Source organism: Macrobrachium rosenbergii, chromosome 23, assembly GCF_040412425.1.
Source record: "Macrobrachium rosenbergii isolate ZJJX-2024 chromosome 23, ASM4041242v1, whole genome shotgun sequence".
NCBI lineage: Eukaryota > Metazoa > Arthropoda > Malacostraca > Decapoda > Palaemonidae > Macrobrachium > Macrobrachium rosenbergii.
Genome location: NC_089763.1, coordinates 45494469 through 45507450, shown reverse-complemented (window position 1 = coordinate 45507450; position 12982 = coordinate 45494469). Strand labels below are relative to the sequence as shown.

General features: G+C 36.4%; 1 protein-coding gene across 1 annotated transcript in view; it reads right to left on the bottom strand.

Moving 5' to 3' along the window:
• Positions 1–5256, bottom strand: part of Eip93F (Ecdysone-induced protein 93F) — a 585122-nt gene extending 579866 nt beyond the window's left edge. Inside the window, exon 1 of the mRNA XM_067125874.1 lies at positions 4994–5256. Within this exon, the coding sequence (XP_066981975.1) occupies positions 4994–5087 (94 nt within the window). The 5' untranslated portion in view covers positions 5088–5256. The remainder of the gene's footprint in view (positions 1–4993) is intronic.
• Positions 5257–12982: the final 7726 nt, after the last annotated feature.

Here is a 12982-nt window from a genome sequence, read left to right as displayed (position 1 = left end):
AGTACCACAGATCACTTATCTCCTCCAGCAAACCGACGGCGTCCGTACGGAACAGAAACTGAAAGTTTGGCGAGAATATATAACGATCATTTAGACTGGGGTTACTCGGCGCTGTTGTAACCACAAGCGCAAAGCCTCTGGTTAGGGGTCATGAGGAACGCGAAAGAAAAATAATGTGAGGAAAACGTGTTTTCACTTAGACTTAGTGACCCTCACTAACACCTTCAATTCGAAGGTGGTCAGATCACATCACACGTTTGGTAGATTAGTTCTAGTGACCCTTGTTAATAATTTTATTTGAATGCGGTCAAATCACTGTTGACCACCACTACTAACAACTAACAATTCGATTTGAAGACGGTCAACACATTTATCATTTTACTTAGAAATATCAACTTGAATGCAGTCAAATTATACCACATGTTTATACATGGCTAACCATTCCATTTCGAATGATGGCAAATCACATCACGTGAAAAGGCTAAACTGTCCGAGTTATCACTTTCACAGTTGAAAAGAAATAAAAAAATAAAAAAAATAACAACCATAATTCACAACACCAAATCAAGCAAGCAACCTTGGACTACGCATACCCGAGATTTCGTCATTACAGACTGGCAACAGTAATTGTCGACTGAAAGCTACGGCATTTACCGCACTCTCTCTTTCTCTTTCAATCTGTTACAACTTCATCTTAATAGTAAAACACAGCTTGCTGGCTGTATTACTGGAACCCTTTTTTTAAACCCGTAAATTGTAAACTACAGCAAGTAGTTTACAATTTTCCTCCACGTAATTTTAAGATCACGTCTGCGTGAAAACAACAGATGATTATTTTTTTTTTATTTATTGTACATTAGTTTAACAAGACCTGTGAAAGCAAGGTGAAATTGAATATGATGAACTGCTAAGTAGCATCAGATCAAAGTACACGCCAGAAACCAGTACAAATAAGGAGTAATGAAAAGAACGTTTAACGTTTAGTACCGTGTGCAGCGTGCCTTGAGCGACATTGTAGACACCGTCTATAGTGTCTACTACGGGGATAAAACTGCTATCTATAAATCTGAAACTGCTGAGACGTACTGCAATGCTTAGCGTTGCAAGCCTTTGAGATAAAATCACCTTTAGTTGAGCTAAAGTGACATTAGGTCTAATGATCATCTACGAAATGAATGCGAAAATTCAAAGCATTTCGGGAGTATACGGCGTCGGATGAAAAAAAAAAAAAAAGAACTAACCTGAATGATAACCCTGCTGCTCCATCAGTATCCCAATAAAATATTTTAAATTAGTAATTAAGTAAAGATGACGTTTCTGTTGGTTGGTAAGAGTCCACAGGTCTACATCAAGCCCCTCAGCCCTTTCAACAACTTGCCACATTTCCGGGCCATCTTATGGCGAGAACCCGCGCCAGCACAAGGCCGGCTTAATCTCAACCAGCCACTGCATTTGGCGCGACTGGAATCTACTTTCTTGCTTCTACAGATCTAAAAGCGTAATTCTTAAGATATGTAGTTTCTACTTGGGTGTTGTTTCATATGCCTACTGTATAAGCAAGCTGAAAATAAGTCTTCTGTGTACGCATATGAAACCGATAGGGTGGACATTTTCAGCCGTTAAAGGATGACTGTGACAATGCCTATCACATCTTGTTTATTTTCTCTGGAGGTGGTATATATATATATATATATATATATATATATATATATATATATATATATATATATATATATATATACATACATATATATAATGAGTTTGTACATGTATGTATGCAAGTTTAGTGAAAACCCTCTTCCTGTTTGTACGCCTTAATTGAGAATTCCATTAAATGAGCCTTAGTCCACATAAATACTACACACTGAAGTAAAACAAAAATAAAAAACAAGAAACTAAGCCATTTTATCGACCTAAGCGGACCTTGAAGGACTACACTCACAGTCTATGGACTTGTTTGAAAATCGCTCTCCAAGCTGCACTGCAACAAGCCACCTCCCCCTCCCCCCTACCCAGAACCGGGGAGATATCACACCAGCACATTTTCTGGCGTGATTTAGCAACTTGTCGCCAAATTTTGCTCCAGGTAACCAACATTTGCTCTGTATTAACGACAAAACCGAAAGTCGCGCATGCTCCTTAAGATGACGCCAAGCTTGCAGGAACATGCGCAGAATCAGTTGTGCTACGAGTACAAAGATACTGAAAGATAAATTAACGGAGCAACGGAAGGTTGCTCTTTCGGAGTTCTAATGACGTTAAAGTGACAGCTTCGATTCTTAGGGGCTGAACGGCGTCACCGGCGTGATTCCCTAATCGCTCTTTTGTGACTTATTTGGGAAAGCAGAGGATGTTCAAGGACTAATAACTATAATAACGACATTAATATTATTAATCAGGATGAATGTGACAGTGATCGTTATCTTGTTTAGATTAGGAGTCATCCCACTGTGGGGGAAATGGTCTAAATAACGAAGAAACAAAAATTATTAATCACTGACTTATAATGTAAATAACCAAGCAGTAAAATCACTTAACCAAGTAATGGTAAATTTAAGTACGATAGCTTATTACTTTAATCATTATCACTGTTTACGTAAGTAATAAAAAAATTAAAAGACAATACTTCCACAAAGAAAAACAGCAACAAGGAAAATGAAGGTTGTTTACCTTCATGTAAACAAATAAAACACATCGCAAAATAAAGTCACTGACTAAATGAATATCAATATACGAAAACTAGAGTAATTTAAATAATTAAATGAGAAGAATAATATTAAATAGATATTGATTAAACCAGATAATACAATAAATCTACGTGAAGTTATAGGCTGAATTTGGATTTGGCAATGTTATGTTATAATAAAGACAAAATTAATTGTCAACAAAACAAAAGCGGTAAATGGAACTGTCAACAGTCTTGAATACGAAATTTTTACATAAGTCCTTAAAAAATAAATTTACGAGTAAACGTATAAATTCAACACAAGAAACGTGATAAAAATGGCTAATAAACAAGGTTATCCAAAAAATTTAAAAACAACTGCATAATTTGCTAACCTTATCAATAAAGACTATTGTCCGCAAACAGCCAACAAACTCCCATCTAAGAACGGTTACCGTACTCAGAGGGATACCGATCACTACACTGCATCCCGCTGCGGGATCAACACATAACACGTACAGAACTTCGATAAGGAAACGGAGCAAGGAAAGAACGCCGCTCGATGTGAAATACATTTTGTAACCGAATGTAGCTTAGGCGAAATGTCTACGGAACATCTACGCCACAAATAGACAGACTTTACTGACTCGAAATGTGATGTAAGCCTACTAATAATCCAAATCGCGTCTGCTGTCACTATAATATAAAATTCACGGCTGTTCGTTGCACAGAACAAATCGACGACCACTAACAAAAAACTTAAAGATATTCATCACATCACCAGAAAATAGGTATCGGACTAGTAGATAACTAAAGCGATGAAATGTCATGACGAAAACTATTCACTGCACAACAAACAAAAAATGCTAGATGAAGACAGCAAGGGTAAGGACTACTATTTACAAGGCAACCGATGGAAGGTCTAAATCCATAAAGTAGCTACTTTTCACACTTATGAATATCACATCAGGGATCTGTGTAAATAACATGGTCAAGTAATGGCATAACCCGAAACTGAAAATATAGGCCTATCTAAAGGTAGTCAAAATTAGAGTAATGATCACGTACAACCGTTACTCTGAACACATTTTTCGTAAATGAACCACAATAAACCTTAGAAATCACCAATTACTAAATTCTATCCGAATCATTAACAAGTACTTGACAGAGATAAGCCTGCAGGTTTCTTTGGACAGACTCGTCCTGCACGATGGTTTCTGACACCGTCCAATCATTTATGCCACAAGATACCAAACATAACAGGTTTCCTCAATCATTTCCTTCGGGATTCCGATGCTTTCAATGGAAAGCGTGTCCGAAAAAATACTGGGAAATTGAGAAGGGGTCATTGGAGCCATTGCATTTATAAGACTGGTACATGTGACCAGTAAAATCTATAGATTACACGTGGGTGATTAACAGCCCAAATATCACTAGAATTTACTATTGTTGCAACGGGAACATTATCAACTGAACCGGCTGTATTAATCCCAACGAATCAACACTTTCCGAACGGTCCGTAAACACTCACATAGATCGAATGCATAAATGAATAAGCAACACTTATAAAAGAACACTTGTAAGCGAGTTTTATTATTCTCCGAATGCTGACGATAGTAAAACTTTTGTTTTCGTTCACCACTGTTTTTCACACCACCACTTTGTCACACCTTCACTTGTTATGCTGAGATTTCGACACCAAAATAATCTTTGATTATCACACATCAACACAGCACTTCAGTGTGACTAATTCACGTTTCGTTGCGTTTTTCAGTTTTCATCCACGATTCTTTGAAGATGGGATAAACTACATCGAGATAAACTGTTGTAAAAACACTTAGGTCTAACCTACACACACAAACTGTCGCGCCGTTGTAAATGATTTTAAAAACCAATGTACCAGGAAAATGTGATACAACGTATGAGAGAGAGAGAGAGAGAGAGAGAGAGAGAGAGAGAGAGAGAGAGAGAGAGAGAGAGAGAGAGAGGGACGGGAGTGGGGGAAGAAAGGGGGTTTTAGTGCCACAAGTATCACAAAACGCAAGTGAAGGGTTCAAAACCAAATCTCTCCGCCTCTCTCCATCTATCGTTTTGTCTATTTGCCTTTCTTTCATTCAACCGATCATCAAATATTAACGAAACCGAAATCTCACACAACAATTCACGTCTACGATGTTAGGTCCCATGCATTAAAAATAAATGCTAAAATAATAATCATCAGTTTTTGGGGCAGCAAGTATAGAGGGTGACTGTCAAAAAAAAGAAGAGGCAGACAGACAAGAGAGGAAAATCACGATGATGCTTTTGCTGTGGGTCATATAGGCCTACCTAATAGCAGAGTGGTGTTGCGTGACCATCGGAGTAACTCACGCCGTATAAGTCTTTTCTCGTGCAGACATCGCGGGGCCCCACACTCCGCCATGGTCACCGCCCAACTGGCTCTCCTCCGAGACTCCAGGTCCAAGCTACCAACCACACCGGGCCCGGCCCACCGCTTTCCTCCTGGCTGGGGCTTCTTCTTCTTCTTCTTCTTTTTCTTCTTTTTATTCTTCTTCTTCTTCTTCTTCTTCCTCCCTCTCTGCCAGCGGGCCAATCCTAGTAGCTCTTACCTGGCCCACCTTTGCCGCTGGGGGAGAGAGAGAGAAAGGGGGCCGTGCCAAGGGGGTAAGCCCCTTCTCTCTCTCTCTCGTCCGAAAATCCCTGCTCACCTGGTGGATGGGGTGGAGGGCTACCGCAGTGGCCTAGGCTAATGTCCCCCTACTCGTCAATTTGACCCTGTTTCTTTCGCCCAAACGTCGTCAGCGCTAACGTCTGCATGCGAGTGTTCGTGCATGCGTTTGCGGGTGGTTGGTCGGGCGGTCCGGGACCAAATATGAATTTTATTTACAAAACATCTTGGCCGTTTTCCCAACCTTGCACAACTTCAGATACTCGGTCTATATTTCATTGATTATTGTACTGAAATAGGAGAAAGTTTCTTTCAACAAGAAATGAAAGCATGTTGTTGCGAGTATGCTTTTAGACAACGTTTCATTATGAAGATATAATACATTTATAAAACTCCTCTACTCTGTGTAGAACTACAATGAAGGATTCTACCTCATAAAGATAACCATTTCTAAGGTAGGACAATGTTGATTGGTTGAAATACCAAGCGCAGGTGTGATACATGAAAACATGATTCTCTCTCTCTCTCTCTCTCTCTCTCTCTCTCTCTCTCTCTCTCTCTCTCACTCTCTCTCTCACTCTGTATATATACATACATATATATATATATACATATATATATATATATATATATATATATATATATATATATATATATATATATTTATATATATACATACACATACACACACACACGTATACTGTATATTAGTTCAACAACGGTTATTAGTACTTTCATATTTTAACTGCTGAATCGTGATGAATCCCTAATACATAAATATAAATTTTTGTATCAAGCGACTATGATCATCGTAATTATCATGTAAACACCATTTTTTGTGACAATTGTTGGACTATCAGCAGTTGTAGCTGTTATCATTATTATTATTATTTTGAAATTCCGGCAGTAGGACGGGTTTTCGTAATACATATTCGTGAAACTATTTTCTCAAACTAATTCCAACCACTTACGGCAGCGTCAGCACTCACGGAGACAGGCGAACAGATACTACCCTTAGTCTCTCTCTCTCTCTCTCTCTCTCTCTCTCTCTCATACTGGATCAAACAGAAAGAAAATTTCCTTTATTACAAAATCATTAAATGTCATTCTCTCTCGTTCTTTGAAACTGGCACAAACAGGAAGATGTTTTCTTAGTTTGCCTAAATCATTAAATGTTACTGTGTACCTTCGATTACCATGCAATGCAGTGCTCCTTTCCCAATACGCAACAAATCTACGGGATTCACATCGCACTTTTATCCTTTGTCAAACTTTCGCTGCAATATATCTGGCTTCTAGTCAGACTGGCAACCCAGATTTCCTTAAAAAGTGATCCTCACCTCGTGATAAATCCAGAGATAATGATTATTATTGCATCTCGGAGTTATTCTTTAGAAAGACATTAACGGACATACATAAAAATACCTTTACGCATAACAGTATATATACAGATATACATTACCGTTTAAAATGAGCTATCATGCATACAGTACTATCCTAAGAAGCAGTCGACTTGCAATACAAACTCCTAGAGGAATAGAAAAAAGAGAAAAGAAAGAACAATGAAAAATGTATGATGAATAACCAATTCTTAGAACAGTAAGATTTTAAATGCCATATTGGCCGCATCTGTCCCTGTGACGCCAAATCAACGAGCCCTTTTCAATTAAACGCAATATGTTCATTTCTACGTGCGTAACACAGAGAGTCAACGGGTCATGAACTCGCGTTTAGCTGCCAAACTCTTAAACAAGAAAATGCACAGCAGTAAAATATACTTTACAAAAGCGCAAAGCAATTGTGTTATGTCCTCCATACTGCTGCTGTTTTTTTTACAGAACAGGCACGCAAGTCCGTAAATAAAAGGATATATATAAGACTTATAAGTTATGGATAAAAACGCCACGGCACGGAGAGCTGCCGATAGTTTGCCCAAACGTACAATAATTATTGACTTACCTGTTCTTTGCTTTATCTTATTATTTGTTATTGTTTCCACACTGTTTCCCCTTATATTCTTTGTTTTTTAAATGGGCCTTTTATTTAGAGGAAGCTTGTTTTGCTTGCAAGCTTATGGCCTTCCAGGCTTACTCCATGCGACTGTTTGCGTTTTCCTAATAAGAATAAACAATCTGTGATTAACTAAAAGCGTTAAAAAAAAAAAAGACATTTGGACAAGAGTAATTTACTTTGGGAACTTGTTTAACAGCGTCGCTCACAGATGTATAGACTCACAATGGTTACAACCTTATCTACTCGTATCTCAGTCTACTAATAGATATATAGACAGATATTATAGACTTATGAGCGTCAAACCCTTATCTATCTCAGCCCACTAATAGACATATAGACAGATATTATAGACTCATGAGCGTCAAACCCTTATTTATCTCAGTCCGCTAATAGACATATAGACAGATATTATAGACTCATGAGCGTCAAATCCTTATTTATCTCAGTCCGCTAATAGACATATAGACAGATATTATAGACTCATGAGCGTCAAATCCTTATCTATCTCAGTCCACTAACAGACAGACAGACATTGTGGACTCATGAGCGTCAATTCCTTATCTCTCAATCCACTAATACTCGTGGATATATAGACAGATATATAATGTAGACAGAAGAGTTGCATCATTATTTACCTTAGTCGACTAATAAATACATAGACAGATTATATATATATATATATATATATATATATATATATATATATATATATATATATATATATATATATATATATATATATATATGACTCATGAGCGTTGCATCATTACCTATCTCAGTCGACTAACGACCAGCTGCATAAATAAAACTGAGGTCAACAGAGACACAACAGATTAAAGGCCGGGAATCGACCTCTCAGGCAGTTACCGCCGCCATCTTTAATCTCTTGGTTATCCTTCACACGTCAACTGTTGTCTCGTATACAGCAAACAGAAGGTAGACCAGCCCCTGATGCGTACACAAGTGTACATCGGTGTCCGCCAGGTATTGTCATCTTCTTATCGGAATATGGAATACAGACTTTTGGCCCAAGGCCAAGCGCTGGGATCTATGAGGTCATTCACCGCTGAAAGAGAAATTGACAGCCGAAAGGTTTGAAAGACGTAACAGGAGGAAAGGCTCGCAGTTGCACTATGAAACAATTGTTAGGAGCGGGTGGAAAGTAAAATGGAAGAATGAGAATGTAAACGGAGGTACAGTAAAAGGAATGGAAAGGGTTGCAGCTAGGGGCCAAAGAGACACTACAAGGAACCTTAAGTAATGCCTACAGTGCAACGCATGCGGTGCACTAACGGTACCAATCATCCCCCCCACCCCCATGGTGTGTAGGCTAATTCTCTGATCGAAATTTATAGTAGATATTCCCCGGCGAAATTTATATTCAAAGTCTGTGTGCGGATAAAGATCTTCATCCATAGAGCTCTTCGCATTTCATTATTCTAATCTTATTACAGTGTACCTATACTGGCAAAACAGACATCAAAACTTGTTAATTTTTGCAGTTTTGCAATTGCATCGTATTGATACTGTACTAAGGATGTTACGTATATTTTTGCTCCCGGAATTCGGATGTTAATAAAAAAAATCAGAGATAAAAATAATCTTGGCCCATGCTATAAATACAAGCAATTACCGGCCTAATAAAGGAGTCACATTTTCAATATATTCATATGTAGGGTTCCCATTCGGTCAAAAATTATGGTAGTATGCTTTGCAGCCAAATTGGCATAAATAAAAAAAAAAAACTATGCATCGCTGGAAAGGCGATTAATCGAAGCTTCGCTTAGATTCCAAGGACTTTACTTGTGGAGAAAATCTTCGTACAGAAGGGTATACGGGGATTTTCAATTTTGTGAATTGCACAAAATTTCACAAAATTTTGACCCTCCAACTTTTCTATTTAGAATTTTTTATATTACAACACACTAATATATTTCAGCATTAAAATGACAAAAATGAGTATCCTGACATTATAATTACTTTTACAAAGACCATTCGAAGATAACTTTCACAAGACGCAACAAGGTCAGAAAGAGATATAGCAAAGCGCAGGCAGACGGTTTAATACCAAGTAAAATTTTAATAATTTTTGTAATATGCTTGATCATCATTACTTTTGGGTACTGCTAACTTTACATTAAAGTTCTAGTAGAACAGATTCGCTATAAGTTAAATCGCACTCATATTTCAGGTCGATCTAACACTTACTGTTTGTGGGATTTTTTTAGAATGAAAACCTGATATCCCACCTGAAAAAAAAGGTGTTAAATATTATATAACAACTGGCTCCCTATTGTTTCAATGTGCAATGCTTTATATATGTATGTATATATATATATATATATATATATATATATATATATATATATATATATATATATATATATATATATATATAATATATACGTATATATAATATATATGCATATATATATATATATATATATATATATATATGTGTGTGTGTAATGTGCGTGTCTGTATGTGCATTATGGGCGTAGTATTATGGGCAATTTTTCTTGAATACTTATGCATTTTTAGGGTCATTATTCAAAGACAACTCATCTCCAGTTTCTCGTACTTTCCTTGGTCTTAAGTTTCTGGAGATAAAACAAAAACTGTTGTGTTGGGTTATCTCCTAGCGACAGCAATTTCAGCCGCTAATTCGTGGTTATCTTCAGCCATGAAGTATTGGCATGTTTATTTCAGAAGTAAAAGCTGGCAGTGACTGCCGTCTTGTTCTTATTTCAAGGAACTCTCTATCAGGGTAAAAGGTTTTACACATACATACATACATACATACATACATACATACACACACACACACACACACACACACATATATATATATATATATATATATATATATATATATATATATATATATATATTACAAGACGACTTGAGAAAATTTGACTTGAGAAAAATTTAAAAATATGTAATTTGAGAATAAAGTTAGCTTTATCATTGCTTAATATTTATGAATACTTTGTCTGATTCAATAATATATATATATATATATATATATATATATATATATATATATATATATATGTATGTATGTATGTATATACATACGTATATATATATATATATATATAGAGTGTGTGTGTCCGTGTATTTAACAAAATATGCTAATAACCTACAGAAAACAAAGACAAATACTTAAATCACCTACGAACAATATTTGTCACAAGTATATTGACATGCTACGATATTCATGCGATTGTATAAGAGAGAGAGAGAGAGAGAGAGAGAGAGAGAGAGAGAGAGAGAGAGAGAGAGAGAGAGAGAGAGAATGCCCTTAACCAGTCAATTTCCCACGGCAAAGAATACCACCCACTGCGAGAACGGCATCAATGACACATTGTTAAACGTCGATAGTCACGTAAATGAAATTATCTTTTCATAAAACGAAACACTTCTCCTTCATCTTATTCCCCACTTCTTCTTCTTCTCGTTCCTCTTCTCCTTTCTTATCCTCACACGACCCTACCTCTGATAACATTTCCACAGGGGACTTGGATTTGTAATAAAATCTCTCGGAATAAATGAACGAATTTATTATATTCTGTGTTGTCATGAATATGGAAATTTGATGTTTCTCTCGGAATATATATATATGTTTATACACACACACACACACACACACACACACATATATATATATATATATATATATATATATATATATATATATATATATATATATATATATATATATATATATATATATATATATATATTGAGATACTACGTAGATTGCTGATTATATAAATGGGTTGCGTCTCATCGTTGCCCCAGTACTTTTTGATTATTGATTCATTAATGTGGTCTGGCGAAGTGAAGACTATGTGACGCTTAAGTATGATTTCAGTGGTGATTTAACTATAAAATATGTGACTGGAAAATAGAAAATCTTTATGATAAATTTTTCCGGGGGCAGTTATTCAGTCCTTACACGATCCACAAATACTTTCATATCTTACATAAAACTTATTTAAAACTGGTAAAAACACAAGAGATTATATTGTTATTACGTTGAGAAGGACGATAACTTTTCACAGCTCTAATTGTTTTTTTGATTTGAGAATATTTGTTAATGGTGCACTTATATTCTGGAATTTATTTCATTTTGAAATATGAAATTATGCAAGTTTAGGAAAACTTATCATCAGGAATTTGTAATAAACGATGTGTTTGGTTGAGAATTAAAATCATACGACAAAATTGTTATTAAGTCGTAAACAGAGAGAATTGTTCAATCAAGTAATTACAGCTAGAAATGTATGCTGGAATTGTCTGAAAATTAAATGCACTGATAACCGATATCAACGATAAATAATATGGCATGGAGAAGTTTAAGATACAGCTTTGTTATTGCAGCGCGAAGTGAAATAATATAATCTTACAATCTCACGATATTTTGGTTCATTAATATTAAGGGAGAATTCTTATGCTTACTTGATTTCTATAGAATTGTCATTTTTCCGTTGACATTTGTAATGAGTGACCAATTACACTGTAAACTGCAAGCAGTTACAAAAAATCTAACTACTTTGAGTATCGAGATCGCCAATCAAAACATAATTGTATCAACAAATCAAATTATTTCTCAATGCGTAATCGCAATGAAAAATGATGTATTGTATAAACAGCGTAATTCCAACGATAACTGAAAATATCTACTAATGTGCACTTCAACTTTCAGTTTCAAATAGTAACTTGAAATAATACGGTTACCGAACTTATCGGTAAAATGAACATGTGCACTGCGAATTACGATCTTTTACACATATAACTACATATGTAGTACAAACTACTTGTAAATTTGGTAACTGATCTGGACATTAGGAAATTTTACGCATGAGAGTGACTTTAAGAGCAATTATAGGTGTAATTTCGTTTATTATACAAACAACTCGCAAAAGCAATAAATAGAACAGAACAGAATATAAAACTTAGACCAAAGGCCAAGCGCTGGGACTTACGAAGTCAGTCAGTCAGCGCTGAAAGAGAAATTGACAGCATGAAAATTCGAAAGGGGTGACAGGAGGAAAAAACTGCACTAAGAAACAACTGTCAGAGAGAGCGGAAAGTCAGATGGAAGATAGAATATGAACGGAGGCACAGCAAAGGGAATGAAAAAGGTTGCAACTAGGGGCCAAAGGGACGCTGCACAGAACCATAAGTAATACCTACAGAGCATCACATGAGGTGCACTGACGGCACAAACTCCCGCAGACAAAATCAATAAATGCACGGGAACCCAGCATGCATGTCTAAACAAGCAATTGCATTCGGATACGCAAATCTTTACACTCTTTGTGACCGCACTGGGGAAATTTAGATCCAATTTAAGCCCGGCCATTGCCCCAAGTCACGCGTAAGAGTTACCGTAACCAGGGTCTTTGGACCTTGACCGTAACCATCTCAGAAGCCGAAGCCAGGTCCCTTCCGCGTCCGAACTCGTTTATCTCCGTCATTGCCTACGCTAACGATGTTATGACGTGGCAGTGTGGTCATCCCTGTCTGCGTTCGTCTGTCTATCTGGCTTTTAATAAAATAACTGTTTCGTTAACTACTGAAAAGACTTCGGGGAGACTTACTGAACATATTCATTAGGGGATTCCATC